Raw genomic sequence first — 20687 nt, forward strand, 5'->3', positions numbered from 1 at the left:
TGCGCAGGCTCAGCGGCCATGGCTCACGGGCCCAGCCGCTCCGCGGCATATGGGATCCTCCCAGACCGGGGCACGAACCCGTATCCCCTGCATCGGCAGGCGGACTCTCAACCACTTGCGCCACCAGGGAGGCCCTCTAGAACATTTTATTAATAATATTTACCCATACAGTATAATCTGAGAAGGTTTATCATCATTCATTTGACAATGCTTTCCATGTAATTTAACATACCAAATATTATAGGTCACTGTGAAACAATACTTATTCTCTTAACCAAAGTGTTACTAAGATTTCCAAGGCAAATGCAGAAAGTTAAAACAGATTTAAAAGGGAAAGAAACTTTACAATCTGTTATCAAAAGCAGATCAATATTTCAAGAAAACTCTGCCCTCTTAACTAAATTCTAATTTTGCACCAGCTTTTTTTTTTTTTTCGCGGTACCTGGGCCTCTCACTGCTGTGGCCTCTCCCATTGCGGAGCACAGGCTCCGGACGCGCAGGCTCAGCGGCCATGCACGGGCCCAGCAGCTCTGCGGCATGTGGGATCTTCCCGGACCAGGGCAAGAACCCGCGTCCCCTGCATCGGCAGGCGGACTCCCAACCACTGTGCACCTGCTCTTGTAACTATAAGAGGTGTGCTCCAGAGCAGTCACCCAGCAGAACTCTGGTTGAGTGGCTGGAGATAAGGAAGGAGGCAGAGGGAAGGATGCCTATTATGGGATATGGGTGCATATCCCACGGCACCCGCCCTCATCCTCTCCTCTCTCTTAGCAGCCCTCAGTAGAGGGCAGGGGTTAGCCCCCCGCACTGTGCCCCAGCCTGGGGGCTGCCCACTTTGCTCCCAGGTTTGGGCAGATAGAGCTATCTCTCAGTCCTCTCCCCAAGGCTAGGCCCAGACCCTGGCCCAGAGAGAGATGCCCTTGCCTTCCCCCATCTGTCCCCCATCTTCTCCTCTCTCTTCAACTGGCATCATGCTGAGGGGGCCACTCAGGGTAGAGCTCCAGCAGCCCTCCAAGCCTGGACTGATCATACTGAAAAGTTGATTCATTTCCAAAGGCCGTGGGCCAGCGAGTCCCCAGTCCAGAGCTCTGGGATCTGCTAGGAGCTTCCTTGGTCAGCCAGACCAGAAAAGCCAAGGCCCTGTCCTCCCACCTGCTTGAACGTGACCCCTGACTCAAAGGAGCTTCCAGGGCTTGTGATAATCTTGCAGCCCCTGGAACAGAGGACTGACCCAAGATGGACTGGGGTAAAGCTTTAGCCACTCTTGGGTGACCAGTGCCCATACTTATCCATGAATCCAAGAAGAAGCAGAGATATAAGCAGCCCCAGGGTTTGGCTCGGAAGCCAGCTGATCTACAGGTACTTTCTCTTTCTCCTGTCCTGCTCATCATTTGGCCCTGGGCCCACTTACCGGCTGGCCAGACCCGGGGCTGAAGCAGAAGATGGTGTACTTGCGGATCACCCCGTTGGGCTTGGCTGGGGGGAGCCATGACACAACCACACTGCTAGCGGATGAAGGGACAGCTTTGATGCCAGCGGGGGGACCTGGAACTGAGCAGGGGAAGGTCGGGTCAGTTTAGAGAAAGGAGGAGCAAAGCCTTTGGGAAAGAATGCAGGGTGGGGAGAGTGAGGCAGATCAATCTGGGAGCGCTTCCTGAAGGAGGCATCTCTGAGCTGTGGTTTAAAGGAGGAGGTTCTAGCATGGCAAACAGGTGGTGATTATTAGGGGCTTGTAACAAAGTCTCTGAGATGGAAGCACTGGGAGTGGCCAGTTTCAGAACTGTTTGGCCAGAACCAAGGACTTCAGATACACAAGAAAGAAACAGAACCCATAAGGAATTCATCTTGATCCCAATGACCCTAATCTGATCCCCACCGCAATGCTCTACTAACGAAGCTTGTACTTAGGCCAAACAAATATACAGGTCAATTCGCTTTTTGCCCTGTGAGCTCCTTGAGGCTGGGGACTCTAGAGACTCACAGAGCAGGCCTCCTCCCGAGGGTCAAGGGTCAGTGGTCAGCCAGTGGGTGACTGTGTTTCCTGCCATGTGCTCAGGGCACTGCCCTTGGGGGGCTGGCTAGGCCCTTTCTCTTTTCAGGAGGGAAAGTTTACTTTAGAATTGGCTGAGAAATCCATCCTAAGTGGATCCAATCTGTATGGATTCTGACCTCCCCTTGCTCCCATGTCTGAGCCTGCCTGGCCTGGCTGGGACCCCAGGGCTCTGCCTGGGAGACTGGAAGCATCCTGTTTGCAGCCCACAGTCTCCTTCTTCGTCTTCCCCTTGTATTGTTGTGACTTGTCTTACCTCCTGGGAGCTTTTATGCTCCTTCGAAGATTGTGATGGTATCCTATTCAACTTATTTTACCTTTCTGAGCCTCAGTTTCCCCATCTATAGGGACGTAACAACCACATTAAAGGTCTGTAGTTAGAATTAGTGCTAATTAAAATAAAGCACTTGGCATGGTGCCTAACACACAGAAGACACTCAATAGATTGTAACAACTAGTATTTTTGCATTCCCTCCCCTGACTCTCAGCTTTTAGCACCTACTTCAATTTTTTAAATCTAATAAGTGGTCAACAATTCTAAGTTAAATAAAATAATTAAGAACAGCATCATCATCCATCCAGGGACCTGAACCCAGAAGCTCGCAATCATCCTTAACTCTGCCCTTCCTCACTGCTATAGCCTTGCCATTTACCTCTGCTAGGGGTCTCTGCAGTTTCGGGATGCAAGGGGGTCTATGGATGGCCACTGGGGCAATTTGCAGTGTTCAAATCTTCTCTGTCATTGCATACTTTTTTTTTCTTATCAGTTATTGAGAGAAATATGTTGAAATCTCCCACTACGATTATAGATTTATCTATTTATCCTTGTAGTGCTGTTGGTTTTTGTTTTATGTATTTCAAGGTTATTAAGTTCATAGAAATTTAGAACTGCTTTATTTGCCTAGTAAATTAAGTCTTTTACCATAACAAAGTGTCCTTCTAAGAATGAGTTTTTGCCTTAAAGCATACAATGTCTGATATTAATATTCCAGTTTTCTCTCAGTTTTGCATGGTATGTCTATCTTTTTCCATCTTTTCATGCTTAACTTTTCTACACCATTATGTTTTAGATGTCTCCTATAAGTGGCACATATTTGGGTTTTGTTTCCTTGCTAGCCAATCTGGAAATCTTTATCTTTTTTTTTTTTTTTTTTTTTTTTTTTTTTTTTTTTTGCGGTATGCAGGCCTCTCACTGTTGTGGCCTCCCCCGTTGCGGAGCACAGGCTCCGGACACGCAGGCTCCGGACGCGCAGGCTCAGCGGCCATGGCTCACGGGCCCAGCCGCTCCGCGGCACATGGGATCCTCCCAGACCGGGGCACGAACCCGTATCCCCTGCATCGGCAGGCGGACTCTCAACCACTTGCGCCACCAGGGAGGCCCTGGAAATCTTTATCTTTTAATTGGAGAATTTAGTCAATTTATCTTTAATGCTATTCCTGATATATTTGGGTTTAAATATCCCATCTTACTAAATACTTTCTATTTGTCCCACCTATTGTTTTTTCCTTTGTGCCTTCTTTTGGATTGAGTATTAAAAATACTCTATTTCCCCCTCTCTATTAGTTTTGCTATAATACAGTCTTTAATTACTTTTAGATTACAATGTGAATCTTTGCCTTACCAAAGTCTAACATTATTAATTGGCACTTTTCTTCTCAGACAATGCAAGGACTTAGAACTTGCATTTACCCTCTCTCAATTTACATGCCATTGTTGTATATTTTAATTCTGTATATATTTTAGATCCCCCTTCAAGACGATGACATGATCACCCTTTTATGCAATCAATATTGATTTCGATTTACCTATATATTCACCGTTAATTGCTCTTCTTTCCTTCCTACGTCACTGAGTTTCCACCTGGGATCATTTTCCTTCTAGTGAAAGAATACCCTTTAGTATTTCTTCCAGGGCAGGTAGGTTGATGATAAATTCTCTCCGTTTTTTTTTTTGGTCTGAAAATGTCTTTATTTCATCTTAATCTTGAAAAATATTTTTGCTAGGTATAAAAATCACAGGTTGATAACTATTTTTTCATACATACTTTAAATATACCATTGTATTGTTTGCTGGCTTCCATTGTTTCTGATAAGTTAGCTGACAATCTAATTTTTGCTCCCTTGAAGGTAAGTGGTCTTTTTTCCCTCCGGTTGCTTTTAAGATTTTTCTCTTTGTGTTTGTTTTTTAGCAGCTCTATTATGATAAGCCTAGGTGTGGATTTCTTTAAGTTATTGCCTGTGAGGGTTGTAGACCTTTGTGCATTTGGGCTTGATGTCTTTCACAGCTTTGAAAAGTTTTCAGACATTTTATCTTCCTCTCCATTCTCTTTCTCCTCTTCTTTGGGATATCTTCTCACAACTTCTATGTCCTTGATATTCAGAATGTGGTCCGTGGATCAGCAGCAGTGTCACCTGGGAGCATGTTAGAAATGCAAAATCTCAGGTTCCACCCTAGATCTACTAAATCAGAATCTGAATTTTAACATGATCCCCAAGTGATTTGTGTGCACAGTAAAGTTTGAAAATCACTGCTCTATATCTCTTATTTGCTCTTTTATTTTCCATTCTCTTATTTGCTGTTTTATTTTCCATTCATTTGTCTTTCTAATGTCAGAAGATATTATCTTTTGACCTATCTTCCAGTTCACTATTTATCTCTTTGGCTGTGACTAATTTGTTGTTAAACCCATCTAGTGAGTTCTTAATTTCAGTTATTAATAGTTTTTATTTCTAGATTTTCCATTTGATAGCTTCCAATACTCTTAAATTTTCAAATTTCAATTGTTAAGAATAATTATTTTAAAGTCCATATTTGATAAAACCTATGTTTGGAACTCTTGTGGATCTGTTTCTTTTGTCTTTTTCTTTTTCTGCTGGCTTTTGTTCACATTGTCACCATTATTTTTTACTGTATGCCAGACATATTATTTGCAAAATTGTTTGTGGAAATAATTTGAGGTCTCAGGTGATGTAATCTTCCTAAAGAAAGAATTCATGTTTGCTTCTAACAGGCACCTGCAATCTCGGGCACTAGCAACCTGAAGTCAACTCAATCTAATTTCTAGGACTGAGATGATTTGAGGCTGAGCTACTTTTGGTCCACTTTTAATCTTAGAGTTCTTCTACCCTTCATGGTCTCAACTCAAAGTAGGCAGGGGTTGGGGGGTGAAGGGGATGGGAGAAGGGTTCACCAGACAGACCCACACACCCTAGCAGGCCCTGGCCTCCAATTAATGTCTTTCTAGTACTGCTCAGTTTCTCAGTCACTGCCTCCAGATTCAGCAAATGCCCCCGAGGGGAAGGGCTGTTCCAAATACCAGGCTCACCTCCTGGGCCTCCATTCTTCCTTGGATCCTGGCCCAGTAACTCTTTACTTTCCTGCCAGCTCTCTGATACCTTGAAGCAAGTATTAAAAAATATTTTATTCATATTTTCTAGTGTTCCAGCAAGGAGGAGAGTGGGTTTGAGTTACCACGTCTACCATTCCTGGAAGTGGAACTCCTCTGATATGTTTCCCTAAACGTGTCCCTCCTCCTCCCTTCATCCTCACTGCTGCTGAACTAGCACACACCTTCCTCTTCTCTGTCTAGATGCCCACAGGTTCTAAGAGGCCCCTCTGACCCAAGTCCTTATCCCCCATCCCCTTCCTGCAATCAATCCTCCATGCTTCTACAAGAGTTACCATCCTAACACGCGGCTCTAGTTCAAGCCTCTTCCTCAGTTAAAGACCTTTAAAGTGGTCTAAAATCCAACCCAACTTTGCACTCCGAGGCCATGTAGCCAGGTCTGATATTCACAGGGGAGACAAGAGGTAGGCAAGTTTTGTAGCTCATGAACTGAGTGCAGCCAAGCCAGCCTGAAACCAGGCTCAGACTGAGAGATCTGGACTTAAGAAATGAGCTTGAATTGATATATTTGCATTTTATCTTTTTATGTATCTTGCCTTTCTCTAAATTTTCTGGTAATTTTTTTCCTTTGGCAAAATGCAAATTCCTGAGGGGGAGTGGTCGTGGTGGGTACGGAGTCACAGAATCTTCAGATTAGGGTATCTGTCCCATGGCGCAGCTGGAATTGGAATGTGGGTCTGTCTGCTTTCCAAGTCAGCTGAGTAACAACTGTGATGACTACCACCTACAGATGGGAGAGTCTGGCGGAGCTGGAGCAGCACGGCTGGGGCGGGCATGGCTGTCCACCTACCCCTCTGCTATCATTCTTTCCTCTTCCTTGCAAACAGAGTCTCACTCTTGCTTGGGTCACCCATGCTCCTCCACCCTTCAGAGAAAGCTGTCTCCATCACCTACACCAGAGGATTTATCAGGCTTAGAGTAAGTCAGCCATGATATTTCCCTTCTCCTCTCAGTGACTAGCTTTGCTAGAGGCATATTGCCCCACTGTGGCCGATGGGAAATGAGCATAAACCTGTTGAGGGGATTTCTGGGAAAGGTTTCTTTTACTCCCAAGAGAGGCCCATAGGAAGAGACTGCTTCTCTCATCCTGAACTCTGTCTTGTCTGGCGTGATGCCTGGAGCTGCAGCAATCTTGAAATCACGGGAGGAACAGCTGAGAGGCTGAGGATGGCAGAGCAGAAAGATGGGAACCACTGAGTTAACCAACCCTGGAGCTGCCCTACTCAAGACTTCTTGTTATATATGATAATAAATATGCGTATTGCTAAAATCTACCAAAGGCTTCCTAACCGATACAAGTGGTATGATGGAAAGTATAGAGGCTAGGGAGGCAAGAAAGCCTTGATTTGCCACCCATTAGCTTTGTGACCTTCAGCAAGTTGCTTTAGCGCTCTAGGGCTCCATTTTCTCATCTCTAAAATGGAAAGAATACCTATCCTGTAGGGTTATTGGAAGGTTAAATCATGCTTATGATGGCACGTCACACACATGTCAAGTTATGACCACTGTTCTGGATGAGATCTCATCGGACAGCAGGCTCCTTTTAGCTTAGGCTTTCCTCAAGGGCACCTGGGTCCATCAGAAGCAGTCATTTCATTGCCAGCTCTTGGCATGTATAAAGCAACTACCATTTGCTAGCACTTGACATTTTAGAAAGGATTCTATAGCTGTGTTGTTTCTTACAACGTCTAGATGAGGCACTGTCCCCATTTTATCATGAGGAAACTGAGGGTCAGAAAGGTTAAGTGACTTGCCAATAGGTGGCAGGGCTGGGGCACGCACGGCTGCTGTGTTTACCAGTGTCCCTTCCACTCGGGGAAGCTGCTGCCTTAGGACCTGGCCCCTGCCTGTGCGTATCCCTGTGTGTGGCTCCGTAGGCAGCTCAAGGGTAGGGGGTCAACAGCTCCTTGTAGGGAGGGATGGTGCTCCTAGACCTTTGGATACCCTTGTGGGGTCTCGCCTTGGTCAGTTAAACATGTGTAGGTGCTTACAACTCAGGCCTTGCATCAGAATAGGACACAAAAAGTCTGGGGGTCTGGGTGGTTAATTTCTAGAGGCCAAGAAGGTGCCAGTGTGTGTGTGTGTGTGTGTGTGTGTGTCTGTGTGTGTGAGTGTGTCCTTGAGGCCCTGAAAGGGGCCAGGCGCTGAGCACCATCTCCGTTCAGTCCCCACACAAGAGCAGGTGGCTCTGCCTGGAGCTGTCCCAGGAAACCTCGATGGGGGGATTAATGACAGGAAAAGTAGGGCGGGCAGGTTGGTAAATATTTAATTGCTCAGAGCTTAAGTGGGGGAGGGGGATGATCTGATGGAAAGGGAGGGGCTTAGGGAGAGTAAGGAGCGTTAATCTGAGCTGGTCGGGTCACCAAGTCACCAAGCGCGGGGCTGCACTGGGAACATCTCCATCATCACATTAGAGCCGCTCCTTTTAACTCCTCTCACCTCTCCAGCTCCTTCTGCTAAAGTGTCTGGGTAGGGCCTAGACTGTGGGTCTCTGTATCCTTTGAAAAAACTGAGGCTGCGTGGGAAGAAAGCCATGATGGCAATCCTGGCTACCGTTTATTAAGCGCCCAGTGTGTGCAAGGCACTTAACATCAACCGACTCTTCTGCCGATACAACACCTGGCTCAGAAGGGTTAGAATCAACTCAGTGATGGGGTTGGGGGGGCGGTGAGGAAGGAAGTGGAAGACGAGCTTGGAGCTGTGCATGGTTACACACAGCACCTCCTGGACCCGGCAAGGCCCCTGGAGGTGTCAGCTCCAGCTCAGGCAGGAAGTCTGGCCCTTCTCCCAACCTGATCCCTCCTGGGATGACTCAGCTCTCAGCCTCCCCCATCTGACTCCGTCACTCTCCCCTTGAGGTTTGGCTCCTTATCTCTGTTTTCTTCCAGTTCTGCCCCCATGGAGAAGGGCTTTGAGATCACAGCTCCAAGTGGAAGCACATCCCATTCCCTCCCTGAGAGCCCCCTGCACACCAGAGTCCAGGGCCTGGCCCATTCTGGGGCCTCTGTGGGGTGATTGCCGAGTCCCTAACCTAGGACATGTCGGGTGATGCTCCCTTTTCCCCCAGTCCCGACCACCTGTATCCAGAGGACACCAGGCTGAACCCTGCAGGGGAGCAGATGCCCTAAAGTATGCTCCTGGGGTGGGGGGGACAGGCTTTATCTGGCCTCTGACCCAGTGCTGCAGTGGGAGGGGGTACGGTGGCTCGTAAGGTTATGCTCGAGTCTCGGAGCACCTCACCACCATTTACAGTAAGTAAGCTGTGTTCTCCCAAAGCAGGGCCCCAGCGTCCTCAGAGTCACCCTTCAGCGAACCAAAGGGACAGGAGAAAGGACGGGGCTCTGCTCTCACCCTTCTCCTTGGGTGAGCAGCGGGGCGGCTCGAGGGCAGTGCTCAGCAGCAGGCCCTGGGAGCTGCCGCGCGGTCCGAGGCCAGGCCGGGGCTGGAGGAGCGCACTCACCGTCCTCCTTGGTCTGGATGTAGAGCACGCTGCTGCGCACGCCGTCCCCGGCCTGGGTGTAGGCCAGCACCTGCACGCTGTAGTTGGTGAACTTCTCCATGCCTCGCAGCTCCACCCTCTCCCGCGTGGTGGTGATGTTCTGCATCTCGCCCCACTCTGCCGGACACGAGCAGCCCTTGAGTGTGGTCCAGGCCGGCCAGGCCACATTCCCCCAGCTGCCGCCCCTCCGCCAGGCTGGGCTCGGGGCTGGCCTGCTCCACTGGGCTCAGACCTTGACTCCATGGTGGTGGCGACTAGGGGGACCCTCCACCTCAAGTTCATGGGTGCGGATGTGGGGCACTGCTCCTGGACCACATTTCTCCCCAGGTGGACCAACCAGGGTGAGCGACAAATGCCAGCTGGGCCTTGGCCTTGGCCCCTAGTCAACCTTGCACCAAATTCAGCTTAATACTCTCCCCATAGGATAGTCCCATCTCTCATCTCTCCAAGCCACATTTCCCTGTCCTCCACCCAAACCTCTCTCCATGTGAGGGACCCCAGGAGTGACTTGGACCTGGAGGGGAGCCTGGACCAGGCGCCCAGGCAGCAGCTGTTCCTCTTGGCTGCCCGGCACCTCCTTGGGCTCTCAGCTCTGCCTAGGCAGTGGATCCACGGGGGATGACAGGCTGAGGATGCCTCCCCCGCACCTGACCACTCCTGGACCAGCACCCTGAACTCTCGAGAGGATAAGGGGTCAATCCCCGTTACCCTCTCCCCCCAATTGAGGACACCCTCCCTGCAAAGAACCCGCACAGAGAACGCGGGCGAGGCTGGTGGAAGGGCCAAGCCTTCCTCGGGCTCAGCGAGGACCTGTCATCCTGGCTCTGCCAAGGAACGCGCTGTAGACTCTGAAGAAGGGCTTAGGGAGAGGGTCCTGTGGGACGGCCAGGGCCTTAGGAGGAGGAAAGAGACAGACTCCTGAGCTCACAGCCCTCCCCCCGGTACTACCGGCTTTTCAGAAAACAGCCCCAGATACCGGCTTGTAGAAGACTAGTGCCGGCAAACCTACCCTGGCGCCTATCAGGGACCTGGCGCAGGCAAAGGCCTGGCAGAGGGCCCGGCCAGGGTTAGGCAGCAGTCGGCCAGATTCCAGAGGGTGAGGACGCCAGGCCCAGCCTGAGGGGACTCCAGGTGGGTGCAGGGGAACCTCAGAGGCCTGAGTGGTGGGACCTTCCTTTTTGGGAAGGTTAGAAACCAGGGTGGACTTGTCTAGGACTAGAGACAGAGAAAGACCCAGGAAGAGGGCAGCATGGCCATCAATCCACGTTGCCTTTGGAGACTAGAGAGGCTGATGCCTTCCTCACCTGAGGGCTGAGTGGGGAGCCACAGGCTTAGGAAAGTGGAAGCAAATTCTGGAAAATGAGGCCCCATCCCTGGCTCAGCACGGATATGTGAGGCCACCTCATCGTATAAGGCCTTGGGAGACCTTCAGGTCTCTGTGTTTTGGGAGGAGATGATGGAGGTGTGGCAGGGAGAGACAACTACTGTCAGCAGGGCTTCTGGGCAGAGCAGAATCCAGGTCAGGAAGGGGAGGGCCGCTGCCACGGAGGGATGACCATGAGCTGGAGTCCCAAGGCCTCCAGGAGAGAAGGGAGGAGCCAGGGGACAAGTGGCAAAAGGCTGAGGATCTGGGGAGGCAAACTGATTTCCGTAGTTTGGGATGCTGGGCCTCTGGCTTGCAAGACTGCAGACTTCCTGGTCACTGCAAGGGCTCTGTTACACCACTGGGCAGGGGCTTGGTGTGTCTGGGGCTACACAAGCCTGTCTGGACTATTGGATCCCAGGGGAAGGCAGGCACCCGAAGGGTCGGGCCATTGTCGTTTTTTCTCCTTCTGCCATTCCTACCCCCAGCTCCGCCGTGCACCCTTCTCCAGGTCCTGGGCGGCTCATCTGCACAGACCACATGCCTCGCTGTCCGTCTGGCTGAGGGGTGGCTCTCCCTGGGTTCTGGTGACCCTGCTTCCTCCTCTTGCCCCTTCAGGCCTAGGCGTTGATGGCTTCCTGCTTCTGCTAGTCCCAGGGGCCCCATCCTCCCTCCAGACTCCTTGGAAAGCAGCGTCTTCATTAAAGTCTCCTCACTTGCCCTGTTTGAGCACACCACCTGTCCCCTGACTGACATGGCCACAAAGTCCTAATATCAACACATTCCATCAGAAAAGCAAATGTGCTTGTCTCACCCCTCAAATCACTGCCCAACATACTGCTGTCCAGGAGCAGCTGGTGTCCGTCCCCACCAGGGAGATGACTATGTGTACCCCACCCACCCTGGCCCCGGCTCTGACCCCGGGATGACAGGTATGGAGGAGGGGCTGGACTTCCACTCGACATCCCATGGAAGATGCTCAGCTCTTAGTACGGATCTCCACCGGCCCCGTGCCTCTCGCTCCACGAGCCGGCCACCACTCCCAGCAGACTCACCCCCATCGACGTAGAGTGACCAGAAGATGACCCGATAGCCTTTGAGGACGCCGTTGAGGGTGCTGCGTGGAGGTTCTGACCAGGAGATGACGGCCACGTCGGAAGTTATGGACAGGGCTCGGACGTTCTCAGGGGGCTGGCTGGGCACTGCAAGTGTGGGGGTAGAGTTGAAAGGCCTGGTTAGGAAGGTACAGGACACGTCCATGCGCAGGCGCCAGAGGAACTTTGGGTTACACAAGTGGGAGGCCCTCCTGATTCAGTGAGTCACAAGAGTTTGGGGCTGGTGACCGGGAAGTCAACCCAGTCTCTTTTCCTGGAGATTTGGGTGAATAGAGATCTTTATAGCTTGGTTCTTGGGCTCTGGGTGGCACGTTCCTGGTTCTGGGTAAACGCTGGGGGAAGAAGGTGATGAACTCCAGGCATGAGCCCCTGGGGATTCACCAGTAGGCACCACAGCCCAGAGAGTCCACGTCCGCTGAACGTAACAGAACCTGGAAGACCAAGCCAGCGCTGGAAGGATCTGTAACCGATGCTCTTATCTGATGGCTGCCAGCCCTCTGTGTCACCTGAGCTCGGGGTCTGAACCAAGGCCCAGCTCTAGGGACCCTTCTGTCCTCATACCAAGCTGAAGGGAAGGAAAAGAAGGAAAGAGGATTTCAAGCAACCCTGGGGCAAGGGGAGAAGAGGTTCCGCAGACACCTTTAGGACCTCTAGGATCATTACATTTTTGTCCCTTGTCCCTGCATCTGAAGACACCAAAATGCCTTGGGTGATGGAAAACACTCTCTAAGACCAACTTGGGTGGTCTGCCCTGCCTTTAACCCTCTCCATCTGAGACCTACCTTTGAGCTTAACCTAACTCCCACCCCCTGCGGGCGGCCCTGCTGCATGATGATGATGAGAGACAGTAGTGATACCAGGCTGCAAAGAGCCACGTTGGCGAGTGACAACTTTGGTGGCACTTCCACTGGCTTCTGAGGAGCTGGGGGCAAAGGGAAAGGCCACGTCTGCTTTGCTCTGAGTGGGAGAAAGGAGGCACAGGCTGGATGGAAGGTAATTAGATCCCGTTGCCCCACAAGAGGCAACTCTAATTTTTATGAGCATTTAAATGATAATACATCATCCTAACGATCCTCTTTGAGAATGATTATTGTTTCATATTACTTAGGTGTAAAAATATAAGCACCATGTAATTAGGGACCCAGTGTCATCAACTAATACAGATCGCCCGTTCGAACAAAATGAAGGTAATATAATTATGGAAGAGACACTATTGCTAAAGCAGGGGTCCTTGAATACCCCAGGAGGAGTGCTAATATTGCAAGGAAACGATCAGGATCTGACAGGCTAACGAGGGCCTTAATTAAGTGTGAAAAACTGCTGAGCAAATGCTGCTGGAAACTTTCATCCCCTTCTCCTCCTTTGTTTGCAAAAGGACTCCACAGCCCATGCTGATCTCTCCCTGTTGGTAATCCCAGCACCCACCCCTCACTGCAGCCCCCCAAAGCAAGGGAGGTGGGGCTCTGATGGAGGCCAAAGGTGGGCCTGGCCTGGCTGTTTTCTGGGATGGCCCCAGTGGACAGAGTTTAGTGTCTGGTCAGGGGTGCTGGGTGGTCTTGGGGCAGCTGTTCCCCCTGGACATGACTTCCCTGAGCATCCTGCATCCACGTCACTTGGTCTTGCATCCAGCCCTGCCCCCAAGCAACAGGGTAACAATAAGGTGAAGTAGAAAGAGGATGGGATTCAGGGTCAGGCCTGCATTTTGACCTGGACTCTTCTTCATTAGATGGGCAATTCTGGACAGGTTCTTAACCTCCGTGAGCCTTGGCTCCTTTTATGGGTAATGACCTGGCTGTTAATGCTGTGGTTCTCACAGGTGCTCCCTACACCAGCGGCATCAGCATCACCTGGGAATTTATTAGAAGTGCCCATTTTTGGCCCCCACCTCAGACCTGCTGAAGCACAACTCTGGGGGAGGGCCCAGCCATCTGTTTACAGCCCTCTGATGTGCGCTCAGGTCTGAGAACCACTGTGTCAGAGCACTGCTTGGGATTCGTACTGATGGTGCTAAGAGGCGACAAGCTGATCTTCCTCAGTCCAGCCGGGCCCGTGGCCAGCAGCAGGGAAGGGAGGGGGCTGGTGGGGGGCTGGTGAGGCTTCGGGCTGGTGGAGGGGTTGGGCAGCTGGTGGCAGGGGAGCTCAGGTGCTTCTCTGTACCTCTGTGCATTCTGTGCACCTTTCCCTCTCTCTGTGTTCCTTTTCCCCAGGGGCCCAGTGCTCTGGGGCTAGACACCTGCTCTCTCTCAAAGCCTAGCTTGTGCCCCAGAGCAATGGAATGGAAATCTCTGGGGATGAAGCAACAGGATTTTTAAAACTCCCCAGATAATTCCAATTTGTAGCCAAAGTTAAGAACCACTGGTACGAGCTAATCTATTCTCACGCGTTTCTGACCTGATGCATCCTCCCTCCCAAGGGTGTCTGCATTTTCAGAGAGAATGAGGCAGGGAGAGGGCATTGCTTAACAAAAGGATGGAATGCTTAACAAAAGGGTGGAATGCTGGGTATCCTGATGGCCATGGGGTGATGGCATTATGTTACTGGGGCAGTCAGTTCCCTCCCTCTGCTGGGGGCAGGCTCAGACTTAGTGACAGCTTTTAATCTCACATCCTGGTTTTAGGCTGGAGCATCAAGAAGGAAGCTCTGTTTAATCTGCTCTTTGGGGGGCTGTGACCAGCCCAGCTCTATCTCTGGGGGGCATCAAGGATCACATCTCCTTTCCCTTCCTGGCACAGGCTCAGGTACCAGCTGGCTCTTCTTTGTGCTTGGGGAGCAGGCAGGCTCCTGCTGCCTTCTAACCCCCTCCCCTGAGAAACCGGGCCCCTTAATTCACTCATCAGAGTTGGAGTACTCCAGTCCTCAAAGAATTCAGTTTTAAAAATCGGGCCCTAAATCCTCTGTCCACGGACCTTGTGATATCGTAACTCCACAGTCTCATCTCAGGTCCCTAAAACAGATGGTGGACAGATTCCAGCCCGGAAGTACAAAGGTAACGTGGCTCCTGCCCTTTTTCCAACCTGGAGGATGTAAGGGAGGAGAAACAGGACCCAGAGTGCAGAGGAAAGAGCTTGGGGACAAAGATGGGTGAGGGACCAGAATGAGGAAGGAGGAAAAGGCAGAGGGAGAAGCATGGACGGAGCGTCAGACAGGTGCACAGACAGGCGCTCAGACAGGACAACAGATCAATAGAGAGACCGAAGGGCAGAGCATGAGCAAGCGATGGATAGACAGCCAGCCAATGGATGGAGAGGCCTGGAGTGCTAAATGGACTAAGCATCCCTCAAGGACCCAATGGGTGAGAGGAGATGGAGGGATCCAGGGAGCCTGTGTGGACCACAGGACCACGACGGGGCTCAGGAGCAGGGAAGGGCCCCGAGCCCTCCCTAGCAGCCCTGGCTCTGCCCACAGCTGAGATCTGTACCCGCTCGCTACCCTCTACTGGTGCCCTCACCATCCTCCAGGGTGGTGGCATTGATCTCGCTGGATGAGGGCCCCGTGCCAGCCCGATTGAAGGCCTGGACCACCACCCCATATTGGGCGAACTTCTTGAGGTTGTCCAGGGTGTAGACCTCGCTGTCTCCAGTGGCCTTCATCTCCACGATGCTGTACTGCCCATTGCTGCCAGGGCTGTTCTCTCTGTAGCCGATCTGGTAGCCCCGGATGACACCGTTCTGCAGCTCCTTCTTGGGTGCCTGTGAGTATGGGGTGGGGTGGGGAGGAGACAGACACAGTGACATTCTTAGAGGATGCTCTTTTTAAAAAAAAAATAAATTTGTTTATTTATTATTTATTTTTGGCTGCATTGGGTCTTCGTTGCTGCCTGTGGGCTTTCTCTAGTTGCGGTGAGCGGGGGCTACTCTTCATTGCGGTGCGCGGGCTTCTCATTGAGGTGGCTTCTCTTGTTGCGGAGCACGGGCTCTAGATGTGCGGGCTCAGTAGTTGTGGCTCACGGGCTCCACAGCACAGGCTCAGTAGTTGTGGCTCACGGGCTCAGTAGTTGTGTGGTACAGGCTTAGTTGCTCCGCGGCATGTGGGATCTTCCCACGCCTGGGCTCGAACCCGTGTCCCCTGCATTGGCAGGCGGATTCTTAACCACTGCACCACCAGGGAAGCCCTGAGAGGATGATCTTAAAACCAAAGTCAGATCATGTCACTCCCTTGCTTCCAAGCCTTCAAAGGCTCCCATCTCACCCAGAGTCAAGGCCAGAGTCCTTACAATGGCTACAAAACCCTACATGATCTGACCCCACCCCCATGCCTCTTGGACCCATCTCCTCTCCCTTATGCTTCCTATGCTCCTGCACACACCTCTCTGCTGTTCACACCAGGCACATTTCCATCCAGGGGAACACTCTTTCCTTGGACACCTACATGGCTCGCCTCCTCAACACTGTGGTGTCCTTGCTGAAATGCTGCCTTCTTAATGAGGCCTTCCCTAAGCTCTTCATGTAAGAGTGCTCCCTGCCTTCTGTCTAGTGCTCCTTACATTTCTTCCTGGTTTTATTTTTCTCCATGGTAGTAGTGTCATCTGACATTCTATAGAGTTTACTTATGTCTTTGACTATCTGTCCCCATTGGGATGTAAGTGCTGTGGGGATGAGAGTTGCCTATTTTGTTCTCCGCGTCTAGAATGGTGCCTGGCATGTAATAGTGCTTCAATACATATTTATTGAATAAATGAATGGGCGAATGAATGAATGAATAGGGATATCATTGGGCATGGGCTCAGGGGCCCGGGAGAAATGCAACAGCAGACAAAACGTAACCCAATGGAGAGGGAGGTAGGTAATTAGTTTGAATAAAAAGAGAGAGTCGCAAGATACCACTTCACACCCACTAGAACGGCTATTATCAAAAAATGAAAAATCACAACTGTTGGTGAGGATGTGGAGAAACTGGAACCCCTGTGCATTGCTGGTGGGAATGTAAAATGGCGCAGCCACTGTGGAAAGTGGTTTGGCAGTTCCTCGAAAAGTTAAACATAGAATTACCCTATGATCCAGCAATTCCATTTCTGAGTATATACACAGAAGAATTGAAAGTAGGGATTTGGAGAGGTTTTTCTACACCCATATGCATAGCTGCATTCTTCACAGCAGCCAAAAGGTGGAAGCAACCCAAGTGTGCACAGATAAATGAATGGATAAACAGAATGTAGTCTATACATGCAATGGAATAGTATTCAGCCTTAAAAAGGAATGCAGTTCTGATATATGCTACAGCATAGAGGAACCTTGAAACTATGTTAAGTGAAATAAGCCAGACACAAAAGGACAAATATCGTATGATGCTTCTCTGAGGTACTTAGAATAGGCAAATTTAGAGACACAGAAAGTAGAATAGAGGTTACTAGGGGCTGAGGATGGCTGGGTGGGGAGTTAGTGTTTAATGGGCACAGAGTTTCTGTTTGGGATCATGAGAAAGTTCTGGAGGTGGACAGTGGTGACGGTTGCTTCTAACACATGAACATGGTTAAAATGTTCAGTTTTATGTAAATACAATGGTATGTATATTTTACCACAAGTTAAAAAAAAAAGAGTCCTTGACTCTGATGTAGGCCCAGCTCCTCTTGGAGCTGGATTGCCCTTGACATCCTGGCCAACGGCTGGGGTGTGTTGAGAGCTGAGGCCTGAAGCCAGCTCCTGGATGGAGGGACAGAGATGGGCAAGGACAGGCCGGTGACAAAGGGGCACTTCGGAGCTCTGCCTGGGCCGTCTGGAATGAAGGACTGATCCCAGCTGGCCAGGCAAAGGGAGAAAACTCCACTGGCATCAGCCTGGAGGGTGGGAAACATACTCTCACCCCCAGCTTGAACCCTGATACCCAACCAGCCATACACATAGGTGTTCTGAGAGAGAACACATCAACAGGTAAACACTCACCAACACAGACATTCTCATACATGATCACACACACACACACACACACACACACACACACACACACACACACACACTGGATCCCAATATATCCCTTCACATCCAGACCCATCAAAGCAAACATCCCAATCCACACCTACCCATGGCCAGAAACATTTAGACCCACAAATAGAAACTGGCTCTTTTAATGAGGGGGCCTACCCGTCTATATACTGAGAGAGAGCACACACCCCAGTGCATATAAAAACAGCTTGAATCAGGGTTTTAAAGACAATGCAGTTAATTTAAAAGCCCACCTTTTATTGTACTAAAAAATAGTGTGATGAGAAACAATTAAGTTAGTAAAACAGCCCGTTTTTAAAAATTCAATGAATGTTTAAACTGAAGTGCATTTTTAAGCTCACTGTTAATGCAATAAAATGAAGTTTTTAATTTAACATAATTGTTTTGAACTCATTAACTAGGTGTGCATGTATTTAATTGACTTGACTTTTTGTTAATGCCTGAATAATGTTTCTCTCTGTACTTGGGCAGTCCTGTTTGCTAGTTTGTAAGGGGGCAAATTTCTGAATTTGGGTTCGTATCTACACACTCACACATTCAGACAGACATCTATTATAGACACAAATATATCTGCAAGGTGCCCTTGTTTTCGCACTGACATATACTCTCCTATTACATACCCACGTCCGTATTGAAACACACTGATATATACATCAGTACACAATGACACATATGCCTACATACACAGAGCCGCCTACACCATGATATACACCTGTATATGTGTGATATACACAGTACCACATCAAAATGTACTGGCAGAGGCCTTGGATAGGCATTCAGGCATACCCTGCTACATACATAGAGATATTCACATATTGTTATAAATCTTGGCACATGTTCCCTCCCTCCCTTCTTCCCTCCCTCCCTCTCTCTCCCCTCTCCCCCATACTGCCCCACCTCCCCACAAACAGGCACACTCAGGATTTAAATCAGTCTTAACAATATTTCTCTGAAGCATTAAGAAATCAATAGGGCTGATTGCAAATTTATGTCATAAAGCAGTGGTGATCCATCTCGTGGAAAGAGTCTTAAAATGAAGTGACTTATCTTTCAAGTGAATCTTTATTTTTCATTAATCTGTTTCTTGGTGTTAAAAAAAAAAATCCCCCGAGAAGTCAGCCCCAAATTTATTGATGGGCTCGTTCATTCTCAAGTTCTAACTTTCTAATCAATTTTATTTTTCATTATGAGACTTTGGAGAAATAAATCTGATTCTAAATTTTTATCAACCTCCAGGTCGGAGCTTTGTAGCCAAATGTCTCAGTGGTTTACATACTTATTCAGCCCTGCCCCACCTCCAGGCTTCCTTGGAGTATTCTCAGGAAATGGGTGCAGAGTCAGGATGCAGACAAGACTTGGGGACTAGACTCCAGGCTTCACCCCCAGTTTCTGAGAGAAGCCCTGGCACCCAGATCTGAACCTGGAGGGAACCATGGCTCTGGAGGTATCTGCTAGGAGGGCTGGTTCCCCGGGGAGGACCAAATGCCCAGCCTCTGTCCCACCTTTATCCTGGTCATTTCTCTGGGGAGGGAAGGAACCAGGCTCTGTTGCCTTGTGTGTGTGTATGTGTGTGTGTGTATGTGTATGTCTGTGTGTGTCATGTGTGTGTACATGTCCAGGCATGTAGTCTTTTTAGGAAAAATATTATTAGGCCCTTCTGAATCTCCTATTCTTGAGTCTACCTTTTTGAAGGGCCCAGAAGGAGGACTAAAGCACCTGGACTTTTCCCACCAGGAGTTCAAGTCAGAAGATGACCTTGGACTCTGATCCCAGATGAAGATGAGGCAGCCCCCCCCCAAGCCCCACTGTTGAGATGGGAGAGATCCAAGAAGAAGAACATGGATGGGACTCAGAAAACTCTCTGTTCCTGACCTCCATGCAGTAAGCTCTGGTGAGGAGACTGGGCAGGGGCTCCAGACTCTGTGCACTGAAGTTCTGCACCTGTCACGACTTGAATGACCATGGAAGTCACCTTGCATCTCTACACCGTGGTCTCCTCTGACGGGTGGGGATAAAAATACCTCTTCTGTCCACTCCACAGGAATAGAGGGTCAGATAAATTAGTGCAAGAAAATACTCAGACACTGGAAAATGCGGTGCAACAGGAAGCCATCAAGGACGGACAGCCCTTCTGTGCCCATGGCAAGGATGCAGCAATGAGGCCAGAGTTACCCAGGAAAGCATTTCTTGGTCCTGCTCAAGGTGATTCTGGTCTGTTTCTCTGCCCAGCTGTGGAATTGCCTCGAAGATTTCCCCTCAGTGACAGTCTTCAGATACCCTCTAGATTTACAAGTTTCTTCCCCTTAGAAAGGGCTGCAGCACATACTGGTTTGTTTTCTCTGCAGCTCCCCTCCCCCAGAGCTGGGGAGGGCAGTTATTTTTTAATCCTGACTTTATAGAGGAGGAAACAAAGACCTGAAAAGACCAAGCTCCCTGTTCAATGCTTTACCATGAGAATATAGGGGGTGGCTTCACCCTACCTCCCAGCTCTAGTCACAGGGCCAAGATAAGGGTGAGACTCTGTCGTTTCATATCCCATAATCCACAGGGCCCCTTTGAAATTTACACATAATCAATCCTAACTCCAGACTTATTACAACGTGTGGGGTGTGTAGGACAGACCAGCATGGTGGAAGAACCATCTTCCCTCCTTGGCACTGACAAATTCTTCATCCCACCCTAGGCATGGGCCTCCATAAGAGAGTCAGGGTGGAGAAGGGAGTGGGGATTGGTGAGGAAACCAGTCCCTTTATCCTCCTCTCTTTCCACCCCTCCAACCTCATGGATTTAGCAATAAACGGGGTTGGGCACTCTAAGAGACCAGAGACTAGCCAGTCTGTTAGGGTTTCATTTGTAGATTGAGAGGGGAAGAAAGGAGGTATTTCAGAGGAAATTGCCTTTGAAGTTACTTACCTTCCAGGTCACTTGGATGCTCTGTGAGGTCACTGGCTGCAAGGTTACATCCATGGGGGGCCCATCAGGAGCTGGGGGGTGGTGGGGAGAAACAACATTATGAGTCAAGTCTTGGAAGAAGAGAGTCCTATGTTCTTACTCCCATGCTTGAGCTGGAGGACTGCTGGGGAGAAAGGAAAAGCTCGTCTACAGAAGCAGAGAACCTTTGTTTGAGTCCTTCTGAAATGATCATAGGGTTTAAATTTCCCCTTCATTCTCCATAATTTGCTGAAAATATAGCGAACAATGACTATGAAATACTACTCCACATCCAGCAGGCTGGCAAATATTTTTTAAAAGTTTGATAGTACAAAGTTCAGACAAAGATATGAAGTGGCAGGGACTCTTGAACACTGATCATG

General features: G+C 49.7%; 1 protein-coding gene across 1 annotated transcript in view; it reads right to left on the minus strand.

Moving 5' to 3' along the window:
* Positions 1 to 20687, minus strand: part of DSCAML1 (DS cell adhesion molecule like 1) — a 342119-nt gene that overhangs the window by 20071 nt on the left and 301361 nt on the right. Inside the window, exons 16-20 of the mRNA XM_060103740.1 lie at positions 20287 to 20357; positions 14883 to 15123; positions 11375 to 11521; positions 8918 to 9073; positions 1412 to 1551 (exon numbers count right to left, since the gene is read on the minus strand). Of these exons, the coding sequence (XP_059959723.1) occupies positions 1412 to 1551; positions 8918 to 9073; positions 11375 to 11521; positions 14883 to 15123; positions 20287 to 20357 (755 nt within the window). The remainder of the gene's footprint in view (positions 1 to 1411; positions 1552 to 8917; positions 9074 to 11374; positions 11522 to 14882; positions 15124 to 20286; positions 20358 to 20687) is intronic.

This window comes from Mesoplodon densirostris, chromosome 7, assembly GCF_025265405.1.
Source record: "Mesoplodon densirostris isolate mMesDen1 chromosome 7, mMesDen1 primary haplotype, whole genome shotgun sequence".
Taxonomy (NCBI): domain Eukaryota; kingdom Metazoa; phylum Chordata; class Mammalia; order Artiodactyla; family Ziphiidae; genus Mesoplodon; species Mesoplodon densirostris.